General features: G+C 45.2%; 1 protein-coding gene across 6 annotated transcripts in view; it reads left to right on the top strand.

Moving 5' to 3' along the window:
• Window positions 1-24,815, top strand: part of CEP131 (centrosomal protein 131) — a 35,725-nt gene extending 10,910 nt beyond the window's left edge. The window contains exons 8-26 of one of the 6 annotated variants that reach the window (XM_056858714.1): window positions 2,130-2,249; window positions 2,402-2,570; window positions 3,107-3,207; window positions 3,448-3,630; window positions 7,619-7,810; window positions 8,275-8,412; window positions 8,714-8,839; window positions 9,473-9,589; window positions 11,903-11,932; window positions 13,532-13,634; window positions 14,205-14,406; window positions 16,194-16,301; window positions 18,016-18,133; window positions 19,042-19,116; window positions 19,200-19,342; window positions 20,897-21,074; window positions 21,399-21,595; window positions 22,916-22,976; window positions 24,691-24,815. In XM_056858714.1, coding sequence (XP_056714692.1) covers window positions 2,130-2,249; window positions 2,402-2,570; window positions 3,107-3,207; window positions 3,448-3,630; window positions 7,619-7,810; window positions 8,275-8,412; window positions 8,714-8,839; window positions 9,473-9,589; window positions 11,903-11,932; window positions 13,532-13,634; window positions 14,205-14,406; window positions 16,194-16,301; window positions 18,016-18,133; window positions 19,042-19,116; window positions 19,200-19,342; window positions 20,897-21,074; window positions 21,399-21,595; window positions 22,916-22,976; window positions 24,691-24,765 — 2,436 coding nt within the window. In that variant the 3' untranslated portion in view covers window positions 24,766-24,815. Of the gene's footprint in view, window positions 1-2,129; window positions 2,250-2,401; window positions 2,571-3,106; window positions 3,208-3,447; window positions 3,649-7,618; window positions 7,811-8,274; window positions 8,413-8,713; window positions 8,840-9,472; window positions 9,590-11,902; window positions 11,933-13,531; window positions 13,635-14,204; window positions 14,407-16,193; window positions 16,302-18,015; window positions 18,134-19,041; window positions 19,117-19,199; window positions 19,343-20,896; window positions 21,075-21,398; window positions 21,596-22,915; window positions 22,977-24,690 lie in introns of all 6 variants that reach the window. The other 5 variants (XM_056858706.1, XM_056858731.1, XM_056858747.1 and 2 more) reach the window with 5 other exon arrangements.
• Window positions 24,816-26,627: the final 1,812 nt, after the last annotated feature.

Here is a 26,627-nt window from a genome sequence, read left to right as displayed (position 1 = left end):
AATTTTCAAAGTACCGTATTTTTCGCTCCATAGGACGCACCTGACCATAAGACGCACCTAGTTTTTAGAAAAGGAAAACAAGAAAAAATTTTGTTTTCCTCCTCTAAAAACTTGTCTTATGGAGTGAATGCCGGCTGGGCGCGTGCACGTCGGGACGGCGCGAGCCGGCATTCCCCACCGCGACGGCCAGCTGGGAGGCGGGCGGGGCCGCACAAAGCCAGCTGGGTGCGTGCACGTTGGGACGGCGCGAGCCGGCGCATGTGCCCAGCCGGCTCTGTGCGGCCCCGCCCGCCTCCCAGCTGGCCGTCGGGGCGGGGAACGCCAGCTCGCGCCAACGCGCACGCGCCCAGCCGGCATTCACTCCATAAGACGCACAGACATTTTCCCTCACTTTTGAGGAGGAAAAAAGTGTGTCTTATGGAGCGAAAAATACGGTATGTGCAATTGTTTGGTGAGAAGTAGAGAGTATGAATATGGGTTGACTGTACTGTAGAGTACAGGGAAAGATGTGAGGGGACGGTAGGGAGAAGGTAGGGAAGAGCAGATATGCAGAACCCCAATGCCTACGTTGTCCTTGTTAAATCTGCATGGGTCTGCTGAGCCCATCTCTGATATATTTCACCAGATGTGGTTTTTCTTCACAGCTTTGGGAGAAAGGAGCTTGTCTTCGAACAAACAAAAACCCTAATTCATAGAGATTTACTATACTCCTTTATGCAGAATTGAATCTTGGGACTGTTCTAAAATAATCCAAACCTCACAGCTCTTCGTATGTTAAATTTTTTTGTCAAAACTGAAAATAGTCTCAGCCTCAACAGTAGTCAGGTCATAATTCATGCAAGACTGTTGCAATGTCTTTGTTATTCTTTGTCCTATAGTAGCAGAACTATGAATATGTTAATTGTCTTGTATCTAACATGATCAGGGGTATATCATCTGGAACTTCTTAATATATATTTACCCAGTTTCAAATCCCCGCTCTGCTATGGAAAATCACTGTGTGACCTTGGGCCAGACACAGACTCTCAGCCTAACCTACCTCACAGGGTTGTTGTGAGGATAAAATGGAAGAGAGGAGAAGGATGTAAGCTGCTTTGGGTCCCCATTGGGGAGAAAGGCGGGATATAAATAAATATCAGTCACTGTACTGGGGGGTGTAGCCGCTCTATTTATTATTCATTTGTCTTAATAGACCCAGATGATAGATAATTAAGAATACCTTAATGTCTGATAATCATAACCCCTTTTAGATATTTCTTGACAATTGAAATCTGGATATGATATGACTAAAAATAAATTTAAAATACCCTTACAAGTTAGGAGTCCCCAATCATTTTGAGCCTGTGGGCACCTTTGGAATTCTGACACATCACGGCGGGCACAGCCACAAAATGGCTGCCACAAAACGGCTGCCACAGTAGATGGAGCCAACCACAAAATGGCTGCCACAGTGAAGATAAATAAATATTAATCACTGTACTGGGGGGTATAGCCGCTCTATTTATTATTCATTGGTCTTAATAGACCCAGATGATAGATAATTAAGAATACCTTAATGTCTGGTATTCATAATCCCTTGTAGATTTTTCTTGTCAATAGAAATCAGGATATAATTGACTAAAAATAATTGATAACTTTTGTTATACTGGTCAAATATCGCAATAACTTTTATGATATGATGTGACTAAAAATAATTTTAAAATACCCTTACAAGTTAGAACAGGAGTTCTCAATCATTTTGAGCCTATGGGCGCCTTTGGAATTCTGACACATCATGGCGGGCACAGTAGATGGAGCCAACCACAAAATGGCTGCCACAGTGAAGTTCCTTGTGCAGTAGTGGCAGCTGCTACCAAAGCAATGTTTTTAAAAACCTGCACAGCCAATCAGAACCCTTGCTGGGCAAAAGCCCCACTTGACCTGCCCACTTTCTAAAAACACTTGACAGGCACCAGGAGAGGTGTCAGCAGGTGCCCATGTTTATCACATTGGGGACCCCTGAGTTAGAATCTCCCTTGGGGTGAACTAAAGGGTTTGATCAGGGAGGTGGGGCAAACAGCCAGCTGAACTCTGTAGTGAAGAGAATGCTGATAACTTGGACTGATCTGTACTGTTGTGTATCACCTAAGGAAAGGCAGCAGCAACTCACAGAGGAGAGCAACATCTTGAATTTGCAACGGAAGCGAGATGAAGAGCGGAGAAAAATTCGAGAGGAGAAGGCACGTCTGGCCAGGAGAGCAGCCATACAGGTACAGGCTCAGTATGAGCTTTGCGCATTTGGGAGGGTGTTGTTGGTCTGTTACGCTCAACTAAAAGTTAGGTCAGGCATGTTTACTGGTGCTTCATTTTGGAGGAGCAAGTAAATGAGGGTAGAGCTTTCACACCCAATTGTTTGTTCTAGGAATTGCAGCAGAAACGGGCCCAAAAAGTCTTAGATAGGCAACGCTTGGTTGAGGAGGAGCTGGCAGTTATGAAAGAAAGCAAGAAAGCAGGAAGAAGAAAGCCTGGGAAGGCTGGCTCTGTGAAGAATAGCAGCCCTGCCAACAGCGTAATCAAAGCCAACAATGCAGGTGAGAAGTACTGGCAGATTGGGGAAAATATAGGTCCAGAGGTCACCAGAATGTCCCTGCTGTCCAACCCCTGTGCACTAATGTGGACCTTGTTGACAAAATAATGATATCGGATTCCTAGCTATTATTAACAAATGCTGTTTGATCATACAGGTTTCCAAGTCCAAAAAAACAGAGATGAGAAACAAATGCATTGTATCATGCTAGAGATAAATATAGGGCAAAGAATGTTATAAGAGAAATACAGATTATACAAGCAAGCTAGCAGTGTTATAGGAGAAGATGCTGGCAAGGAGGAGTCCAATGTGATGCACATCTGTTTTTCTCCTTGTGGTATAGCTGTAGAGGCTAGTGAGCTGTAGCAGTTAAAGTTTACCAAACTCTGCCTTTCTGCATGTGATGGAGAAGGCTCCCATCCTAATACTGAAAATCTTTATTGCTCCAGAAACATTTGAACATCTGTAAAACACTAAGCCATGAAATTTTCATGAGTATGGTGTGCCTGCTGTTGCAGTTGCTGTTTTTGTTATTTGCAGATGCTAACTTCAACTTGGCAGCTACAGATGTAGAAGAAAACACTACCATGGCATGTCTCTCTATCCCAGGACAAAACAAACTACCTGAAGAGCAGCCACAGGTGCTGCCTTTTGTCTTCTCATTCTTCTGAAAGTGTAGCCTTATTTTTTTTTTTTTTTACTATCTCACTTCCTTGTTTGAACAATTCCCAGTTTTTCTGTGAAGGAATTTTGTTTGGCTAGGGAATAAATTCCCTTGCAAAACTTCCTCTGCCCCTTCATTTGAATGAAACATTAGCGATTCTGTCCATTTAGCATTATTTGTGCCATCTTACCATGCACGGATTCCCTCTATTGCCTAGGATGTCAGCTCTGGAAAGATGGCCAGTGAAGATCTGGAGACGATGATCACGGCCGCAAGCCAGGCGCAGTCCAAAGTGACCCTTAACGAGCTGCTGGACACCCTAAAGCTTTTGGAGGAGGAACCAGAGTTGCTGCCACAGGCGAAGGCCTGCAAGGAGGATAAATATGCTTGGATTGATGGGGTAACTAAGATAAGTGGGGTGAGGCAGGAGAAAAGATCTCCTTTATCTGTTTTCTGTGACTTTTTTCGAAGTGATGAACCTGAATCAGCAGCCTGGTTTGGGGATTCCTTCTTTGCATGGGTAGGGAATGCCAGAAAGTGAGAAACCGGCCAAGATCTACATTTTTGTGTTGACCTGTGTGAATTGTTAATGAATAATCACACTTCTGCATTATCTTATCTGTTATCTATGAATAATCACACTTTTGGTTCACTGATGTGTGTTAGGTTCACAAAGTAACAACGCAAACTTGGGTGAGTGATCCTAAGGGTGCATTCTCACTTAATGGTATAGGAAGCATCTTGCGGAACCTCAGCAAACCAAGATCTGTGTAGTCCAGCATTCCTTGCAAGAACCCTAGCAGGCGCCAGATAGGTAATCCCCCAAAGGCTGGCAAAGCAAAGTCCATTTTAGTGAATGACACCTCAGCCCTGTAATGACTCCAGTATCAATCCAGCACTTAATTATGCTAATTTCGTTCAACTCAAAACCACTTAAGTACTATGTGATTAAAACCTCTTTACATTAACTGTTCCATCAACACAAAGTAGAAACGGGGTTGTATCAAAGAGCTTTTACCAGATTGGAGTCACTATGTTCCTGAAACCTTGGATATGCCAGATTTCATCTCCACCAATTCATTTTATTGGCCATATTCAGAAGCCGTGTGCAGATGACCCATCCTCAGGCTGACTCACCACATGGAGAGGGACAGATGGTACACAGTACCTGCCTACGTGCCATCACCAAGTCATCTACACAGTGTGAACATAAAGAGGAAGTGCCTGCCTGCCTGCATGCTCACTACTCATGATGAGCGACATTCAGAAATCAATGCCACTGGCCATAGGGTGGGTGGGGTATTCCTAGGCACTGCCTCCGCATGTTTGCACTGGGCAGCACACTCATGCCTGCTCTCCCTCTGCACAGTCAATCAACATGTGGATGGGTCACCTGCACAGGGCTAGAGAAACTCTCTAATAAAAAAGGGGTGTGATGCTCCAGAGCACCTTAAATCTGAGGGAGAATCGGGGGGCATGGATGCAGCCCACAGAGGTGTAGTGCCATAGCTGCAGAGCAGAGGGAAAAACAAGACAGGCCCCCCAAGGGTAATAACTAAACAGCAAGCAGGAGGAATGACAGCCAGCACATGTGTCATTTGGAAGAAAGAGCTTACCTAGATGGACCGCTGAGGCTGCCTCCAGAGTAAGCTAAGGGAGGTAGGGACTAGGACGTGGCTGAAAGGAAGTGACTACAAGGCCCCAGAAAGAGAAAGGGAAAAAACTGGCTGACAGTAGCCAGCAAGATTGGAGGTGTCTGTGATCTGAAGGGATCAGACCCTCTCTGGGACCAGTGGCCAGAAATATGGCAGGCTCAATTACTTGCAAAAATGGTGGTCTTGCTGTCTTCAGGCTTGCAGTATAGTGGCCAGTGGCAGCAGCTAGAAGATCTGGGAGTATGCTTAGGATGTTGGTTAAAGGTAGTGGAGATGATGTGTGGTGATTGAAGCCGCAGGTCCCTACAAAGGCAATCCCTGCATAATCAAGGCCAACCTCACTGTCCTTTGATTTGATACGCTGCAGCTGAGCGCCCAGCAAAAAAGGGGCTCTGGGCACCTGATCGCTCCTGCAAAGAGCAGCACAAGCCAGGGTGTGGCCGGCAAGGGAGGAAGGTGAGCCCTCAACTACTTGGTGGGCAGGATGACGCAGCTCTATGCAACGGGCTTCATGGAGGTGTGCGGATCTCCCTGTTCCTCGGACGCATGTACAGCAGAGCCTTTGGGGGCGGCATGAAGCCTCTTGAAGACCAGCAGTTTACAAAGGTTATTGCAGAGCTGCCAATGCCTGGGAGATTGCAGTGCACACACACACCTACCCGCTCACATGGCCTGAGCATGTCAGGGAGCCTAGCGGTGCAGAGCAGGACTCTGCCAATCACTCACATGCACTGTGGGTGGCCACCCTGGGCTGGGAGGGAAGGGTGGGCATGGCCAAGGCAGGATGGCATTTTCCGTGCAGGTGATGCGTGAAGGCTGCCGCCCCATCTGCTATGTGCCACAGAGGGCAATGGTGTGGTGTGTGCAGCAGCCGGGCACCCCCTCTCTGCCTGCACCGGGGTAGCTGCTCCCCTCGCCCCCCCCCCCAGATCTGGCCATGATGAGAGATGCAACCCATTGCCCTTGCTCAGGGGTCGCAAAAGCGCGGCTCCCGAGCCGCAAGTGGCTCTTTGGGCCCCTGAGTGCGGCTCTTCCCACGTGCGGAAGCAGCGCCCTAGGCCGGCCGAAGCAGCGGGTCTCCGAGAGAGGAAGGAGTGGCCCTTCCTCCTTCTCACCCCAGCGCCGTCCCCACCTCCCACCATTGCGGCGGTGGCCGGAGAACGACAAGAGCCCCTCAGCTGCTGCCACCCCCCGTCTTTTCTTGCCACCCGGCTGCGCGCCTTGGTTTGGCAGAGAGGGGACTCCTCCATCCCTCCCCCCTTCCTTCTCCCCACCGCGAGGAGTGAGGCATGGCTGTCCGGTCCTCGTTTTGGCCACCGCCGCCTTCCCTCCTCTGTCTCTATGGGCGACCGGAGCTGGGCGACCTATCACCCCTCCCACTTCCTCCTCCTGTTGGCTCTGCCTGGCCCCGGGCGGGGAAGTCGACGATGCTTCCTGGGCCAGGACCGAGCTCGCTTCGCCCTCCCCGCGCCTCAGACTGAGAGTTTGGAGCCGGTCCAGCGCATTGCCTTCCCGCCCCCCGCACAGGCCGCGTCTTGCCCGGCCGGGATCTTGCGGGGGAACTTCCAGGGCGGGGGGCGGATTTCGCACCTTAATCACCGGCCCACTTGGAAGGGGTAAACTCTCCTCCTCGCCGCCTTCCTCCTCCTCGTCCCCCTTAGGCGGCTCCCAAAAGTCCAGCTCCAGGCTGCCTTTCTTCCCCAGTTCCTTCCTTCTCTTTCCTTTCCCAGTTCCTTCCTTTCTTTCTGTCCCTCCCCCACTCTTCCTTCCATCTTTCCTCCCTTTCATCCTTTCTTCCCCAGTTCCTTCCTTCCTTCCTCTTTCTTTCTCCATCCCTCCCCCCTTTCTTTCTTCCTTCTTTCCTTTCCCAGTTCCTTCCTTCCTGTCTCCATTCCTCCCACCACCCTTCCTCTACTAGCGTTTGCTGTTCTTTCCCTTTTCGGTTCTACATATTCATGCAAACAATCTTTTTCAAGCATGAACCTTATCAAGAGTAAATTGAGACGTCGTCTTATTGATGAGAACCTGGAATCATGCCTAAAATTAAAAACAACAACATACAAACCTGATTTACCCAAACTTTCCAAGGAGATGCAAGGCCATTGTTCACATTAAGTGTTTGTCAGTCATTGTCATGATTTAATTTTATGGATACTTTACAATTTAATTTTTATCAATAAATAAGATCATTATTAAGTATGATATCAAGTTTTATTCAGTGTACCTATAGTTTAATTAAGACTTAAAACTTTAATTAAAGTTTATTAAGTTAATAAACAGTGTACTTACCTATATAGTTTAAGTTTAAGAAATTTGGCTCTCAAAAGAAATCTCAATGGTTGTACAGTTGATATTTGGCTCTCTTGACTAATGAGTTTGCCGACCACTGCCCTTACTGACTGTGTTAAATTGCTTTCTGGCTAAAGCAGGCTTGCTATGAATTGTGAGGTTCAGCCCCTTCCATTGTGTTGGTTTCCTTAACTATCTCAAAGAGAAACAGCTGAGGAAAGAGTCCTTTCACTATCCAGGTGTTCCTTTCCTTCACCAAACACAATCCAATATCTGATTCACAGTGAGCTTGGAAACGGTTCTCTAGGGGAAAGCGGACATACAAACAAGCTTTTATTCACTGCAATTTTATCTGCCTACAGTCTGTGAGAAGTCTTTCTGATCTGCATTGCCTTTGCTTTCTAAGTCTAGCATTGATACCCATTGTTTTTTCCTCCAATGCAGGAGGCAGATTCAAATTCTCTTACTGCTGATAACCTGGAGAAGTTTGGGAAACTGAACTGTTCTCCAGGAGTCCCTGAGGAAGGAACGTTACTGTCAGAGGCCAAGCTTCAGAGCATCATTAGCTTCTTGGATGAAATGGAGAAATCTGAGCAGGAGAGGCCCAGGTCTGCTGCCTCTGCTTCACAGCGAGAGGTGAGTCCTAAGTTATCAGGTTGACTTACAGTAACATTGAGGGTGGGCAACTTGCAGGTAATGCATTGGGCAGGGAATAGGTCGGAGTGAAAAAGAGGATTGGGTTTGAAATCTCAGAAGTTCACCTCTGGACAAGGACTGGGCCAGGCTGCTCTGTTAGCTTCTTCTGTAAATGGCTGGCCTCATATTTTCAACATTTACTTTTTTTTCGGGGGGAGAAGCTTTGGATAACTAAATATGCTCTAGGAAGTAAGAATTTGCAGCCCGAAAAATGTGGGTTGAATTGTTTTAGGAGATTTTCCATAATAGAGGCAATGCCTTGGATATTTATTAGTCTGGGGAAGGAAGTGTCACCAAGGCTCATGGTTCCAGAAGCTTTCGGTCCCTAGAGAAGATTGCTGAGAGAGGGAGGGGCTGCCCTTTGTTTCTAATGCCATTCCTTTCTGGTTGTGCCATCCTTTCAGGGGCTATTGTCAGAAGAAGAGCTAGCTCACCTGGAGCAGGCCTCAGCTGTTGCCACAGAAGTCACCAGCTCCATTATGCGGCTGAAGCTGGAAGTAGAAGAGAAAAAGAGAGCCATCACATTGCTACAGACTGCCCTGGTGGGTGATTAGAGCCTGATCCTTGGGCAGTGTGCATGTGCTAGATAAGAGGGAGAGTTTATCATAAGGTGTGGTGGAACTCACCTTATGGGTGTATTACGTGGGAAGGTGCTTGAGTTGAACTTCTGCCATTTGGTGGTTTGCGAGGTCAGGTTTAGCCACGAGCATCAGCACATGTGTGGTTATTTTTCTGTCCTCTCCCCCCTCTTTTTGGGTTTAATTTGACTGACTCTACACAGCCAGGCTTTTAGCTGTTATTAATATGGCCTGGTTATTACCCCCCACCCCCCGTCCCCGGCAGGCTCAGCAGCGGGAGCTGACTGTGCGGCATATCAAAGAGACAGAGAAGGAGCTGAGTCACCAATTAGCACTGCAGAGGGAGCAGTATGAGGCAGCAATCCAGCGGCACTTGGCCTTCATCGACCAGGTAACCCTCCCCCCTTCCTTTTGTAGATGGGGCCTGGGAAGGCTGAAAAGTTCTTCTGTCCCATGCCCTTCTTCAGAGCTAGCGTGGTGTAGTGGTTAAGAGCAGTGGTTTGGAGTGGTGGACCAATCTGGAGAACCGGGTTTGATTCCCCACTCCTACACATGAGCGGCGGAGGCTAATCTGGTGAACTGGATTTGTTTCCTCACTCCTACACATTAAGCCAGCTGGGTGGACCTTGGGCTAGTCACACTCTCTCAGCCCCACCCACCTCACAGGGTGTCTGTTGTAGGGAGGGGAAGGGAAGGTGATTGTAAGCCGGTTTGATTCTCCTAAGTGGTAGAGAAAGTCGGCATATAAAAACCAACTCTTCTTCTGCTTCTGTTTGCAGCCTCCTTCCTAGAATCCCTCGTATTAAAAGCTTGCCAACAGTCTCTCTCAAACTCATTTAACAAACCAGTTCAAAGTGCAGTGCTTGACTAGGATGATGGGATGGCGGTCTCTGCTCCCATTCACCCCCTGGATAAGATGGCAACCTGAGACTGTTTATTCTCTGATGACTAGTTAGTGCGGTTTTATACTGGATTCAGGATTTGGGCATACTCTGACTTCGTATTCTTTGTATCATCCCTGCAGCTGATTGATGATAAGAAGTTTCTGAATGAGAAATGTGAAGCAGTAGTGGCTGAGCTGAAGCAAGTGGATCAGAAATATACCAAGAAAATTGCCCAGATGCAGGAGCAGCATGAACTGGTGAGGAAAATGAATAAGAGGATTACTCCTCCATCATCTTTGTTTATCTAGATGTTCTATAATTGGTTCTTGTAGGTTATCCGGGCTGTGTAACCGTGGTCTTGGAATTTTCTTTCCTGACGTTTCGCCAGCAGCTGTGGCAGGCATCTTCAGAGTAGTAACAGAGTAGTGTTACTACTCTGAAGATGCCTGCCACAGCTGCTGGCGAAACGTCAGGAAAGAAAATTCCAAGACCACGGTTACACAGCCCGGATAACCTACAAGAACCAATGAACTCTGACCGTGAAAGCCTTCGACAATATTTTGTTCTATAATTGTTGCTAGTTTTAATAGTTCCAGTTTTAAGAGAAAATGGAGGAGGCAGGAAACCATTTCTGAGTGTCTTCCAGAGAGCTTCATCCTGATCAGTCAAAACATATTGTGGAAGTACAGAATGAAATTGGAAGTGGGGGGCTGCTAAGTGTTGAAATGAGATGGTGTATCTGTCAGTTCCTACAGAAATGACTTGACTGCAAGGGTAAAACTGCCTGGGCCTTGGGCTCATCTTTCTTTTCCCTTTCTTTAGTCAGCTGCTTAGACTTAATGGAATTGATTAACGGTTAGCTAAAGCACATTGCCGAAGGCTAATGCATGTTAGACTTTGTGTCTGACACTGAATAAAACGAGTTTGTGTCAACACCTCTATCAAAAGAGCATTGCACTGACAATACTGTGTGAGAATAAAGGTATACATCTAAGAGGGGTGTGTGTGGAGAACATAAGAAAAGCCATGCTGGATCAGAGGTAGGCCCATCAAGTCCAGCAGTCTGTTCACACACTAGTATCCATTTTGACTAGTAGCCGTGGACAGCCCTATCCTCCATGAACATGTCCACTCCCCTCTTAAAGCTTTCCAAGTTGGCAGCCAACACCACATCCTGGGGCAGGGAGTTCTGCAGTTTCACTATGCATTGTGTGAAGAAATACTTCCTTTTATCAGGTTTGAATCCTTCACCCTCCAGCTTCAGCAGATGACCCCCCCCAATATTCTGGTATTATGAGAGAGGGAGAAAAACTTCTCCCTGTCCACTCCATATCATACATAATTTTATAGACCTCTATTATATTTCCCCTTAACCACTTTCTTTCTAAGCTAAACAGCCCTAAGAGTTTTAACCGCTCCTCATAGGGCAGTTGCTCTAGCCCTCTGATCATTTTGGTTTCTCTTTTCTGCACCTTCTCAAGCTCTGCAATATCCTTATTTAGGTGTGGTGACCAGAACTGTACAGTATTCCAGGTGTGGTCTCACCATAGATTTGTACAAGGGCAGTATGATAGCAACAGTTTTATTCTCTATTCCTTGTCTAATTATAGTCAGCTTGGAATTTGCCTTTTTCACAGCACCCGCGAACTGGGTTGACATCTTCATTGAGCGATCCACTACCACCCCAAGATCCCTTTCTAGGTCTGTTGCTGCCAGCACAGATCCCATCAGTGTATATGTGAAGTTGGGATTTTTTGCCCCAATATGCATCACTTTACACTTGCTCACATTGACGCTCATTCAATGAGTGTTGTTATTCACAAACCAGTGAGTGTGTTCTTGGCTAGACCTGCAGAATCATTCCTCTCCTGTTCATTCCTTTGCATCATGCTTACTGTAAGTGGGAATAGTTGAGTGGTCATGGAAATTGATCTAAGACCCAACATTTTGGCTTTTTTTGTATTCTTGCCAATAAATGTGTGTGAAAAGATAGGTAATGCTGTGTCCTCCACAACATTGGAGCTAGCAGCTGGCCCAGTCCTTCTTTCCAGGCTTATTAACCTGTACTAGTGCTTGCAGAGGCCTGTAGCAATTAGTGAAAGGCGTGCTGTAGAACTGGAGAAGGGGTGCGTTGATTCTATACTTCCCTCTTTCTGTAAGGCTAGCAGCATAGCAAGGTAGTCATGACTGTCATTGTGGCTTAGCTACCTATGGAGAAAAACTGAAGAAAAAGGGTCCAGCTGCTAACGGTTTTGCATCAGTAAAGCTGTCCAAGCCAAACAGTCTTCTTTACTTTGTCTTGCAGTGTGGCATATTCTTTCCCAACAAAGGCTTACTGGCTTACAAAGGCTTACTGGTGCTTGGATTGGCCTTCTTTTTGAAAGCCCTTTGAACAGATACAGTAGCTGAGCAGCTTCAGTTCTTAGCACTTGCAGATGTAGGATGCCTTCAAGGCATCACCTATGTGCCGCAGAAGCCCCTGGTTTCTACTCCAGCTACCTCTTTGTTCCAGTCTACCAGCACACCTTTCCGTTTCCCTCTGTCTCTCATCTCTCCCTCTTTCTCTCTAGGTCTGGCGCACTCTGGGCCCCCTCTGTGAGGTAAACCTTTTCCGTGCATGTTCTTTGGCTTCGGCCTCTGTCCCTTTCATCTGCCTGGCCTGATTCTATAGGCACAACGATTCTTAACTTGTATGAGTGGTGCCTGGTCTATCCATTCTTCAGGGATATAGGCAGGATAGGAAAGGAACTGTGGCTTAATGCAGAGAAGTTTTCACTGTTAGTGACATGCTTTGTGCCTCCCCTGGGTATCTGCTGCAGAAGTTGTTTCAGCCAGTGATGTCTCCTCTTCCATGTGGAGTAGAAGGTGCTGTACAGCCTTTCAGTGGAAGAGTTATGAAACAAACCAGTCAACATTGCATATTGGCATACCTTACTGTCTTCATATATGTATTTTATACTAATGTCTTTTATACTGTATACTATCTATACAGTAGATAGATCCAGGTTCAAATCCTCACTCATTCATAACATTCTTTGGACAGTCTTGGGGAAGGCTGGGATGATGCTTGTTTTCAGAACATTAATGGTGGCATGAAAGAAGAAAGTCTGCTCATGTTGGTCATGGCTCAACTCAATTTTTATACCTGTTCAACAGGTTTGGTGAGTTTTGTTGTATTTCTGACATGTTTCAGCAGAGGTGGCTGTGTGTCTGTGTGTGTGTGCGCGGTCAAGCATATGTGCTTCATTTTATATAAAATGTCTCTCAAACATCTCTCGAAGTCTTCTTAAATGCTACTATCTCACAGGGTGGTTGTGACAATAAATCATTACGTAATGGTAAGCTCTTCTAAGGCTCATGAATTCAGTGGGAGATATTCAAGCACATGCTTAATTTTTCAGTTAAATTAATGGGATTTAAAAAGGCTTACATGTCACTGGCTAATGCCTATGCATGCTGTAGAACTGCTAATAATTTTTCTTCGACCACCAGTCAAATAGTCACCTGTGGGGCAGTAGCTCTAGTAATCTGTTTTTCAGCAGGACAAAACATACACTGCTCGAGCAAAGTAAAAATGGACTTTGCCTCAATCACACACAAACACAACATCTAAAGCTGAATTCAGACAGGCATCTGGGGTATTAAAGTAGAAGGAATGAATAATATCTAGCAGAACTTGACATACTCCTTGATATGTTTCCAGCAGTCTTTGAGGTTTGGGATATGTAGGTGTTTTGAGCCTAGTGGACCTCCAGGAACATCGGTGACTTTGCAACATCCTGCAGAAACTGCCATTGGGTCCTTGAAACATTTCACATATCTCATTCTAAACTCTTTACTAAAAAGAAAACAATGGAATTATTCTTCATTAGAATACGTTTTATAGGTTTACTTCTCTCCCTACCCTTAAATACACTTGCAGCAAGTACTTACTAGCTGATTCTCTTGGGGTATGAATTTCAGATACAGTTGTGAGAGACAGTTCTTTAAACATCCTCTTTGCAATACAAGTCTGATAAAAACCCAACTAGAATAAGCAAGTAGAAATCACTGCTAAAAGTAGTGTACCTGCCACTTCTCCATCTGTGGAAGGTACATTTCATGACTGTTCAGGCAGCTTCATTATATCAGATTTCTGTTATCTAATGAAGACAGTATCTAATCGGTGTCTTGCCACTGACTTTATCTTTCCCACACAGGAAATAAAGAAGCTGAAGGAGCTCATGAGCGCCACAGAGAAGATCCGTCGAGAGAAATGGATTGATGAGAAAACCAAGAAAATCAAAGAGATCACTGTTAAAGGTACAGTGAGGCATGCTTGCTACTGCCTTCATACACCAACAGGTGACTTTCCCATTGGGAGTAAGTACAGCAAATCACTTGTGAGTGGGTCAGTTGCTTCCTCTCCCTCTTTAGGAAGGGAAATGGGAAGAGTCTAGGCCTAAATGAAGCTCTTTAAAGTAAGGAGAATCAGCAGGGGTTTTCCAATAGTCTTTCTTTTTGGGGAGTGCTGAGTGGGCATTGTGCCTTTGCATTGTGCTCTTGGGATCACAAGTCAGACTATTCCTCAACGTTCTGTTTCTGTCAAAGTATTGATGGTGTTTTGCTTGGAAACAAACTCATGACCAAGGGAAGATGTGGTTAGATATGCAAGAACTCTTATATCCATTTCTACAGTACGCAAGTCTCCTTCATTCACCAAGTCAGCCAGAGCTTACCAATTACTATGTATATATGAGAACTTGGTGCAAAGGTGGAACAAGACGGTATGCGGGAAGTGGGATGGGGAGGGAGGTCTCTCTGGCAGTGTATCACTCACCCTTGCATACCCTGTCATCTCCACCTGGTTGTCGTCCTCATTTTTTCCTCCAGGTCTGGAACCTGAGATTCAGAAACTCATTGCTAAGCATAAGCAGGAGATCAAAAAGCTGAAAGCACTGCATGAGGCAGAGCTATTACAGTCAGACGAGCGGGCAGCCCAGCGCTATGTACGCCAGGCCGAGGAGCTGAAGGAGATGCTGGAGCATGAGAAGGAAGAGCAGGGGCAACGAGAGAGAGAGCTGGCGAGGCAACGGTATGAAGGGCCAGGGACGTGGATAGCAGATTACCAGGAAGGAATGGGGACATGGAAGAGGGCAGTTGTAGCGATGCACAGAGAGAGGAGCTGACAAGGCAGTCAGTGTTGAGTGTATGGAGGCAAGCAGAATAAGGTGAATCTTGCATGGCAGTGGGGTAGAACAGGAAAGATATGGGGCACAGAAACCAGCATGATGACAGAAAAGAAGGGGCTTATATCTTGTGTGTGTCTAATGGTTGATGAGCCACTATAGGTTACCGAAGGAGACAACAGTCCTACAAACATCTCCCTTTGTGGTTGTTAGCCTGGCTCAAAAGACTGGGCATGGATTAGGTATTCTGCTGAGTTAGTTGCTCACCTCGGTGAAAGCTGTCCATGTGCCATTGGCCATTTAAGGCCATGAGGAAGAAAATATACACATTGGAAACAGTAAAAAGAAAATCCTTCTAGAAGCAGTATTGTGGGGGTCTCCTTCAAAGGGGTCTTGCATAGTGCCTCAAGGAGAGTTCGGTGGGGAGGCAGTAGATGAACGGAGCAGGACGTGGGTGGGCATTTTCTGGAAAATAGCTTGCACTGCTGCCGTTACCTTCTTGTTACCCCATATGGGCAGTCTCCATTTTTAGATGGCGGAATTAGCGTTGGGAGACAAAGCTTAGCGAGAGGGTTGGGGTACAGGATCTTTTAACCAGCTTTTCTGGGGATATGCCTCTTTGGAAAACTCTTAAATAAAGAAACATTGTTTCTAGGTTTTATGGTTTTATTAAAAATAGTTGAAACTCACAGAGAGAGAGAGAGCAACAAATCACACATCCAATACACACAAGAGCCTAAGAAGTAAAAGGAAGGAGGGGTTGAACACAAGGGTATGAGGGGTTGAGGGTGATATCGACCAATCCAGAAGAAATGCAACGTCCAAATGATAGCAGCCGTGTGAAGGGAGAGAGAAGGGGGCCCGTAAGCAAGTGGGGGTGTGGGGGTTCAGTACATACATACACACACACACTCACACACACACAGTGTGAATGGTGAAAAGGCCAATACCTATAGCAAAAATGAACCCTGAGGCTGCATGAGGTAACTGGCAAAAACAATGGACTTTGCCAGGGACAAAAGATTCGATTTCTCCTCATACTCCTCAAGTAGCTGAGATTAGGATATGAAAGGGCATGAGGTAATGGCAACATGGAAGAATACCTTAGTTTGCCTGATTAAGTACTGGCAATGACTTTTGTATAGATTTCCAGATGCGTGAAGATGTTTGGGGGGTTTTTTCAGGAAGGGAGGGAGTGGAAATGTCTTGGCTTAATCTACTCTGCATGCTAGATGAGGCAAACAACCCATCTCTGCCTGACAGCTCCCAAAGTTTGCACAGGTCACCAAGATGGAGTCCAGAGCCCTGGACTCTTTGGTTCACCTTGGCATAGCAGTACCTGCTTTTCCTGGTAGCTTTGGTCCCACATGCCCTCACAGCATACTAGATAGGGGACCAACATTCTTGCTGAGTCTTTCAGCCCCTTACATTCTTGCAGCCCCTTACTCAAGGCAGCCTCATGGCCTCCGCTGTGGGGCTTCTTGTCTTCCCATAGCTTTCCAGAGTGAGGTCTAGTGTCTTCCTTTTGGGTTAAGCTGCACAGCTGGGTTCTTTTAATGGCCTTTTGCAACCTCCTTTACATTTTCTGCAGAAGAGGAAGCTGTTAGGCTACTGTCTAGGGGAAAGGAATGAGTCCAACTCAGCGGTACATCTCACCTGCTAAGACTGTCTCTGAAAGAGTCCTTCTACACAGGTATGAGAAGCAGCTGGAGCAGGAGGAACAGGCTTTGCAGCAACAGCGGCGCCGGCTCTACAGTGAAGTGGCTGAGGAAAAAGAGAGGCTCAACCAGCAGGCAGCCAGGTGAGGGAAGGCCTGCTGGGTTTGAAAGCCGGTGGGGCATGGTTAGAGGATCCACTTTCATGTTGCAGTTCAATGTACAAAACTCACAAGAGAGTATTATCATGACCAACCCTTGCCCTATTTGTTCGTTTGTGTTAAGGTGAGGTACTCTCAACAATTAAATGATAGAACTATGAAAAATGAAACTAGTAACATAAAAGCAGCAGCATAAAACTAATTTTAAAAAACCTTAGCATGACAGGCCACACCAGCAGGGCCCACTGGCTGGAGTCACACCTGCTGACTGAGATGTGAGGAGAAGGGGACAGAGGAGTCCAGTGCCCGTGGATGGGGAGCTCTGGTGCTTGACTGGGCACTGAAGGAAGTCCAGCGCTATTTCGGGTTAGAATAAGGCACAGCAAGTAACTCAAACTCAGCAGCTGTGGTGGTCAAGGGAGGGGGGCTGTATAACCTCCCAAAGGAGGACTAACCCACCTTGGTGTCAGTATCTCCTTGGGTGTCAGTATGGCATGACAGCCCCTTACTCCATCCATCATAAAATGCATAAATACAACCCTGTTCCTGTAAAACGTACAATAAAAACCTAGTGTATAAAACAGAACCCTCCCCCCCCCCATTAAATACAAGCATCATAAGAAAGCAAATTGAAGCTGACTGAAAACAGGGTCTCTGAAGAAGGTATCAACTGCTAGGCTGGTTCATGTAGCATCTGACAGGTTTTTTAAAATACCCAGATTCCACACTAAGGACTTCAAAAATAAGAACCAGCTCTTTGTACCTAGAAATGAATTGGCAGCCAGTGTATTTTTTCAGCATTGGCAAGATGTGCTCCCATAATCTACACAATTTCGCTGCTGTGTATTCAGTGATCTGGTGTTTCTAAAATAGTCTTTAAAGGCAGCCCCCCATAGAATACATTGTGATAATTAACCTAGTTGTGATTTAAAGTATGGATAACTGCTGAGATCTTGATTTTCAATGAAGGGTCACAACTGGCACATCAACCAAAGCTGGTGAAAAGGGGCATGTCCCACAGATGATGCCTGAATGTCCGTCTGCAGGTGAACATCTAGTAGCCCTCTCAAGCTGCAACCTGCTTCTTTAGAACAGCCTCATCTAGAACAGGCTGGTTATATTATTGACAGATAGTCCCTCAGTCCTGTCTGGATTGAGCTTCGGTTTATTGACCCTAATTTAGCCTGTTTTCCACCTCCCAGATACCTGTTCAGAACATCTACTGTCTCGCCTGACTCTGCTGAAGTCACTGTGTCATTGGCATACTCATATGACTTTAAATCTCTAGATAGCTTCTCCCAGTGGTTTCATGTAGCTTCACGTATGCCTAGTTTCATGTATGCCTGGAGCATGCTGTTTTGTCAACACCATCTCCTAGTTGGTGGTTAATGTACCAGCTGAGATTGGAGCAGTTTGTTCCAGTTAGAGTGGAGACCATAGCCAAATTGGAGGACTTGTGGCTTCTACTTTTGCTTATTTGTTGCAGATATTAGCAAACTTTGAACAATTTTGTTGGGCAGTAGTATCCCCCCTCCCCTCCTTGTAACCCTGTGCTAATTGCTTGTACTGGGAGATTAGCTAGGAACAGACTGAAACTGTGATTCCCCATTTCTCCAGAGAGGCAAGGTCTGGTCTCTCTCAGGATTATCTTGTCAGCTGGATAGCTGTTGGTTTCACGGTACTGATCTCTGCTCCACAGGCAGAGAGCTGAGCTGGAGGAATTGCGGCAGCAGCTGGAAGAAAACAGCTCCGTCGTCACCAGAGCATTGAAGGAGGAGTATGAGAAGGGGAGAGAGGAGCAGGAGAGACGCCACCAGGTCTGGGTTATCCTACAACCCCAGAAACTCCTGCTGGTTCTTGAGGGTTATTTTGTGTGTGTTGCATCATTGATCACACTGGTTTCTGACACTGGAGCACTGTGATTTTAAATGCCTCTGCAATTCTTGCTAATCAAAACAAGAAGTTCCTTGTTATGCAGAAGGACTCTGTAGCGCAGGCTTCTGCTGCCCCCCTCAAGAGGAATGAGATGCAGCACAGGAAGAGAGTGGGCCAGTTTTTCCCAAGCTTTTGACTTCTGAATATAGGCTACAAGAAAATCCTTTTGCCCCCACAATCAATGCTCCTTAAGCTATGATCATTTTGACAGTGGGTAGACTAAGCACCACACCATTCTGGATGGTTATCATTCACCCTGGTCATAGATTCCACATGTTGTGGAGAACATGGGCTTGCAAAACTGAGGCAGAGGCTGGATACAAAAAATAGTGTTTTAAGTGGTGCTACGACAGAAGCGCTCTATAGTCATTTCTTTGTCCCAATATAATTTCTGGTCAAACTAGTTTTTGAAGCACCTGAAAAGAGTGATGAGGACTGGCCCTCTCATATTTTTGTCAGCTCTGGAAAAAACTATGGTCTGTCTCCATCCTGACCCCTACTACTGTGGACCTCAGTTACTAAAGGCCAGTGCTGTTCTCTGTTAGATCCATGGCCCTTGCAATGGACAAAGTTAGTATAACCTTTTATCCTTCTTATTGGGAAGAACACTGTTCTTTAGCCCTTCCTGAGTATTGGTTTGGTAATCAGTGGCCAGCTGTGCTGTTTTTCTGGCGCAGGTTCTTAATATATGGGCTCTACCAGGTTTAATGTATTGTTGGGTGGAGGGAGACAGTGGGACCAGTCTCTTTCTCCTTCTCTCACTCACCATCTTCCTTTTTCCTTCATCAAGGCAGAGGTCCAGGCCCTGAAGGTGCGGCTGGAGATAGAGAAGCAGGCCTGGGAGGCTAATTACCTGAAGAAGGAGGTAATTTTGTAGCTTTTACTTTTCCGCCACACTCCTGGTTGCTTGGATGGTACTTCCCAAGTCTCTCTTAATGTTCTCTCCAGGAGGCCTGGTTGCACACCAGAGAGCGAGAGCTGAAGGAGGAAGTACGGAAGGAGAGGGACAAAGAGATTGAATTAGTCATCCAGCGGCTAGAGGCTGACATGTCATCTGCCAAGGAGGAGTGTGAAAGAGCCACAGAGAACCGGTAAGATACCAAGGCTAGAGGACGTTGCAAAGGCTCCAGCTTTGCTCCCAAGATGCTTCCTGCATTTTTGTTCATTCCTTTTATAATCTGTTCTGTTTCTCTATATGGTATGCAGTTGTGTGGTAAACCTAATGCCAGGGTTGCAGTGCATCTAGTAAGAAGTAGTAATATGTAGGCACGTATATCTGAACGTTTAGTCACAGATGGGATTACACAGCTTCTTAAACATTCGTGGCTCTTTGAGTTAGCAGTGGCTTCTGCTAGGTTGGAGTTTCCTCCACAGCTTTGCAGGTGACTTTTGATTGCACTGTCAGTTTGCCTCATTCATTTTCCTTCTTGCTTTCCTTGAGTGACCAGCTGATTGTTGTGATAGGTAACCAATAACTTTACAGATCAGATTGCCAGTGTTCCTTGATCACTGAGGTGGCTTCTTGCCTTGGGCCTCCAGCACACAGACATCCTTCTTTGACGCCTAACTTACTCATGGCCTCAGGCATTTACTAGAGCAGAGGTATGCTGTAGTCTTGCTCAAGTCCCCCAAATACGCACATTGTATATACTTTTAAACTTGAGAGAGTTTCTCAGATGTAGGTTTGCTTTACAAATGAAGTAGTGCATTCCGATAAGGAGAATATAACATCTATTTGCTAGTAACAGTTGCCGGGGAGAGGCGGGATATACATAAATAAAATCATTAATTAAAAAGCAGTATTTCTGGGTTTGGGTTGGAGCTTGGATCCTATGAAGCACAAGAAACCCATTATACCTACATTCAGGTGTTTGGGGAATTGCGGCCCAGAAATATGCTTAAGGGAATTTGAGTCTGCCTCCTTTAGGTTTGGGGCTAATGCTTCGATTATTAACCCTAGCTCATTCATGCTTCTGACAGTGTTTGTACCATGACATTATGACGGTGGTAAATCTTACCAGCTTGAACACATTGCCACCGTGGTCACACTTATTACAAGGAATAGCCCCACAGCAAGGCAAGTCTGGTTGCAGTTTTGTCTGGAAGCAGGGGGGTGGGGGGAGCGGTCTGTCGGTAGTGTGCAGATGCAAGTGGTGTTGTGCATTCAGTCACTGGTGAAGCCTCCCCCTCTCATACTGCAGTATATACTCAACATTAAAGACCTGGTAAAAAGAATGTGTCTTGATCCAATCCCCCAGGTGTGGATTGGAGCCCAGCCACAAACCAGTTGCACTACCTGCCTTTTTGAGGTTTCAGATGGGTAACAGTGTTGGTCTGCAGAAGAAGAGTAAGATTCGAGTTAAGTAGCTCTGTTCAAGACCAACAAGATTTCCAGGGTATAAAGCCTTTGAGAGTCAAAGCTCCCTTTGTCAGGTACTTTGTCTGATGAAGGGAGCTTTGACTGTTGAAATCTTATACCCTGGACATCTTGTTGGTCTTTAACGGTGCTACTGGACTCGAATCAAGAAATGGTAGTCTATTCATGAAATGGTAGTCTAACCCCACCCACCCCCGGCAACTCTGGGAGTCAATCTCAGGCTCTGCGCAGGCAATGTAGCAGCGAGGTCCTCCGTTTCTCTCTTCAGAATCAAGAGAGTACGTGACAAATACGAAGCAGAACTGCAGGAGCTGGAGCGGTCAGAACGCAAGTTCCAGGAGCGCTGCAGTGAGCTGAAGGGGCGCCTGTCAGAGGCAGAAGGCGAGACTGTCCATCTGCGGGGTCTGCTGCGGCAGAAGGAACAGGAGATGGAGGATATCCGCAAGGTGCGTGCATCACCGTGAAGGAAGCATTGGCTTCCCAGGGCTTTCTCCTGCTCAGGTGAGTCCCTCTGCTGGGCCTTCTCTCCAAAGCCTGAGAATAGGGGAGGAGAGAAGCCTGGCCATGCGCAGTTCAGTGGTGTCTGGTGCAGAGAGAATGAGTTCTTGTCTCTGGATAAAGCTTAGGACCGTTGATTACAATAGGTGTAAAATGCTGAATATAGGAATTTTCTCTAGGATTAAATGAGCATAAGGATGAAAAAAGCCAAAAATTGGGGGATGGCAGAATGATCATTGCCTTCTCTCCATTGTTTCTGCTTACTCGAACAGGTGAAGGACCAGCTAGCTCAGGAACGCAGCAGCCTGTCTGAGGTTATCCGGCAGGAGTTCGCTGACCGGCTTGTGGGCACAGAAGAGGAGAATAAGCGGCTCAAAGCAGAGATGGCTGAGCTTCGTGCCCGCCAACGCTTGGAGCTGGATAGAGTGACACGTGACAAAGAAGAAGAGCTGGAAGAGGTGCATAAAAGGTGAGTGTTTGTTTGCGCCTGCTGTGCTGGAATTCAGATCTGATATAAAAGAATGCTGGAGCCAGGGATTGGTTTATCTCACTTTAGTGGCCGTGCTTCCCCTGCCCCAAACTGCAGAGAAAAATGTCACTGCACTGTGAGTTCTTAGCCCAGCAACATCTGCCAAATGGGCAAAGCATAACCTTTGGCATTTGCTAATTGGCATCTTTGACCAGGTGCAAACCTGTCAAGTATTTGTCTTTATGGTGCACAGCAAGCGTCTAGTACTCTAGTTGATGTTTCTGTGATGTGCCAGGGCTGGGTAAGATTTTGAAAACAAAAAATCTCAGTACTGAATTCTACACCAGATGTAAATGTGTATGATACAAATATGGAATTATTGAATGCACATAGCCTTGAGAATGGTTTGCTGTTTATTGGTGAGTCGCCACTTAAGAGGGGTAGGCACTGTCCTGACCCCTCTCTTCTCTCCCAGTTTGTATTATTGTATCTGTGTTTTATTGGTTTAATTGTGAAAAGTGGAATAGATGTTTTAAATAACAATTCATTAGAATAACAGACAGTGCTTCTGTTTTTGCTTTTGTTTTATGGCATTGAGTAAGGACTAATACACAGGGCCTTAAGATCTGTAGCAGTTTGCTCAAAATGCATGTGTGTATTGGCTTTGTGGTCAGATGACTATTTGCAACTGCTGCCTCTCACAGGATCAGGTTTTATGTGCCACCATAATACCCTTTTTTCCCTTTTGATTGCAAGGCAGCAAGTGGGAAACATTTGGACCTATACATGGTAGTAGCGGCTCACACGCCATGGATAGGAATCTCAGGTGGCTGTGAGTGTCCCAGGGGTCATATAAACAGGAATAAAACCTTACATTAGCTTTATTTTCCCCTGTGGATCTTAATAAACTTTTTTTGTATTGATTGAGCACTAAACAAAACGAGAGACTAGTAGTATTTAATTGACCATGGGAGGCTCACTGTATACCATTTGAGAACAGAGAATCTGGGACCGGGGGTGGGGGTGGAGGATCCAGGTTCACATTCCCCATTCTGCCACGAAGCTCATTGAGTGACTTTGAGTCAGCCATGCACTCTCATCCTAATCTACTTTTGAAGTTGTTTTAGGATAACATGGAAGAATAAGAGAGACCTTTGTATGCTACCCTTGGAAGGAGAACGATTTAAAATGTAGTAGAGAGGACCTACAAGGGAGGGTGCAGAAGAGATGAGCATTGTTCTTGCAGGAGCTCCCCCTCACAGCAGGGTACCTGTAAGCTTTAAGCCTCTGGTTCTCAGCCTCCTTTCGTCTTCTCTGCAGGGTTAAGACAGCCATTGTGAAGAAAGAGGAGACTGTGAACAGCCTTCGCAAGCAGTTTGAGGTGAGCTTCTCAGTGGGTTGCAAGCCCACTTGTACGTTATCACCTTCAATGTAGAGGAAGAAACCGGGCTGGGTGAATAATAATAGATTTAATTGAGGGAATCCAAGAAAGATGCCAATAGCAAGGATGTAAAGGAAAACAAATCACCACCAAAGGAAAACAGACCACCATCACCGCCCAACCCAAGTGTGTAATTTAAATATACCTCTGAACCCACCGTTATGTGGCCAAAGGGCTGCCAGGATGCTAGCTTTGAAAGAGAATTTTACAGTTTCAGTCACCTTTATTGGCATGATAATAGTAATAATAGTAACAGGAATACATAAAACTCCATACTTGCTCAAGAGTCACACATACAACAACATAGCCAAAACTTAACCATCAATTTAAAACACTTCAGTTTTAAATGCTGTAATAGTACATTCTCCCAAACGACAAATGAGAACAAAAGAGAATTTTTATTTGACTGTTCCTTCAAAAGTTAACAAGATCCATATAGTTATCATACTTGCAGAAAATTGCTGTAACTTTTATAAACACGCCCTCCATTAATCTCCTCCTGATTATTCTAATATTTAACAAAACATTTCTCAATTCTTTTAAAACCCTTCAGTGTTTTGCTTCTTTATTTCTTACGTTCATGGAGAATTGACTCAGCATCTTCAGGATATCTCGAGTTTCAGTTATCCATGTTTTATTACACTTTCTGGATATCTCTTCCATCATCTTTGTAATCACTGTGACATTCCTAATGATTTATTATGGATTTTAAAAAAGTAACCAGTGAATTAATCACCATATTTCTTGGTGATTAATAACTTGTATAACTATACTTAATATTTTATTTTGGAACTGCTGAGTTTTAGGGCTACTCCATTACACCTGTGTTGCATGTCTTCCACTGCACTACAGATTTTTCAGTTTTATAAATGTGCCAAATCTTGATGATCTGCATTAAAAATGTGTTCTTATTCTGCACATAAAAAGAAAATAGTGCCTTTTCAACTAAATATTTTCCATGTTGTTCTGACATTGCATCCCCCCCCCTTCAATTGAATTTACAATAATTGGTTGTTGGTCTGTGCTTTCCTATTAAATTCAGTAATAAATTAGAGAAAGGTCAAACCATTTATCTTTCCTATAGAACAGTTTTCCAAAATCAGAATAATTTTGATGAGCAGTAGTAGTTGCTGTTCTGTATACATGGGTAGAGGTTTTGGCAGTATTGTGAAATAAAAGTTGCTTTCCATTATATCATCTTTGGGCAGTGTCCAGTAGTTTTGTGCCTTCTCCTGATAACCCCTATCCTTAAAATATGTCAGATCATCCTGTCCCCCAGTTGCCTGTTGCCTCCTGACCACACTGCACTCCCTGAGTTAACCTCCATGAGCCGAGTTTTCTTCTGAGAGCCAGCGTGGTGTAGTGGTTAAGAGCGGTGGTTTGGAGTGATGGACTCTAATCTGGAGAACCGGGTTTGATTCCCCCACTCCTCCACATGAGCGGCAGACACTAATCTGACGAACTGGATTTGTTTCCCCACTCCTACACACGAAGCCAGCTGGGTGACCTTGGGCTAGTCACGCTCTCTCAGCCCCACCTACCTCCCAGGGTGTCTGTTGTGGGGAGGGGAAGGTGATTGTAAGCCGGTTTGATTCTTCCTTAGCGGTAGATAAAATCGGCATATAAAAACCAACTCTTCTTCTCCTCTTTGCAGGCAGCCATGAAGAGGGCAGACCACCTGGAGGCCCTCTTGGAACAACAGCGTAAGCAGCTGCTAGGAGCCAAGTAGCCGCCGAGGGGGCCCCAGCACCACTGTAGCGCTGCAGGGACAGAGCCGAGGGGTCATGTGCAGCAAAGCAGAATTTTCTGTTGTGGTCCTCAAGAGTCCAAGATCAAATGAACACTAATATGTATGTAGATGGGGAGGGATTATTGTTCTTTTTATTATTTTTTTAACATGTTCCTTTCCATGAGCCTGAGATCTGACCTCTTTCTACGAGAAGCCTGGGTAGTATGCCAGATCATACTGATGTATTTTCAAAGTAAAGTCCACCTGATTTGTAAGATGGCCGTGTAGTGGTGATTTATTTTTTCTCTCTCAGGGCCACTGTGTTCTGTAGAGAAGGTAGTCTCTTCCTTTCAGAAGGTGGACATTAGTTACCTCACTGACCCTGCTTCACCCACTCAACTTGCTACTTGCTGAGAACTGGTTGCCTGTGATCATGGATTCTCTTATTTTGGCCCTGAGCACTGACATCTGAGAAATCCCTACAATGAGTTGGTCACAATACCAACTGTTACTGGGGAAGATGTAAACTCGTGATTTTGTCCTGTTGGGATCAGGAAAAAAGGGGAGGGAAGAAACCTCTGATTGAAGAAGGAGAGAAAAAAGTTGCACAGCACCAGAGGCTGCAAGGCATATACATAACAAATTGTAACTACTTCAAAAACATTCAAAGTAGTTGTTATAAAATTTTGAAGAAATTGTAAGTCATATATTGCAGTACAATTATAATGAGCAAAAACAGAAGCTTTGACTATAGTATACAAAACCACAACAGTGACAGTATGCCAGCTGATGTCCTGTTTCAATATCTCTTCGGACTGTGACCTCGTGATTTTACAACAAACAAAAGTGTAACAAGTACAACCATCACAGAATGTATACATGTTACTAATTTACAACCCGGTTGCATGGGACTTGCTGTAGCTATCATCCAAACTGAGGAAATTATCCTTTATGAAATACAAGTCTGTAATAAATGAAATAAAGTACACACCAATTAGTAGGCAAACACACATATCTGTATAATATGGACTTTTCCACCTGGGGTTTTTCATCGGTTCTGGCCCTATACTGCTTTGTTTTATCCCCTGATTTCCACATGCATTTTTGTTCCTTTAGTTTTGCTTGTGTGTGTGTGTGTGTGTGTTCCCTTGTTTTGTTTTCCTGGTTCTTTTGATACCACTTCTACACCAATCTTTTTCTGGAAGCAGATTTTGAGTTGCCTTTTCCCTCATGTATAATGTTTCTTTTGGTTTTCTTTTTTCTGTCCACTCCCAGCCATGTCTAGCTCACTTTTCAATTATTGTACTGCTGTTATAGTCAAACCACTCCCTTTTCTTTTTTCTGCCCTGAAGATAAGTGGTTTTGTTTTTTTAAGTGCTAAAATATTGTTATATCAATAGACTGTTGTAACACTAGGTTCGGCAGATTCTCTGAATCCCCAGCTTTCATTTGGAAAAAATGAAAAGAAAAAGCAAGCCTCTAGCTCCTTCCCTCATGAAGATATAAGGGAAAAGGCATCTTTCCATGAAGGAAAAGCCTAGGGACATACTTATTAAAAAAATATGAAAACTGGGAACTCAGAAAACCTGGTGAAACGATCAATGCAATCCTAAGGAGAGTTACTCCAGTCTAAGCCCATTTGTTTCAATGGGTTTAGACTGGAGTAACTCTGCAAAGAGTTGCACTGTATAGCAATATTTTAGTGCCTTTTTTCAAAATGCAGTCATAATATTGATATATCGATATAAGCGTGCACAAAAAATAAAGGGGGGGGGGTGCTGTGATGCCACTGATAGCAACAGCACCCTCCTTTGAAAATCCTGATTATTTAAGGCAGGTGCAGAAGAAAACAAACGGACTCC

The sequence above is a fragment of the Euleptes europaea genome, chromosome 1, assembly GCF_029931775.1.
Source record: "Euleptes europaea isolate rEulEur1 chromosome 1, rEulEur1.hap1, whole genome shotgun sequence".
Classification (NCBI taxonomy): Eukaryota; Metazoa; Chordata; class Lepidosauria; order Squamata; family Sphaerodactylidae; genus Euleptes; species Euleptes europaea.
Note: the sequence above shows the minus strand (reverse complement) of the source record. Positions and strands in the feature narration are given on the sequence as shown.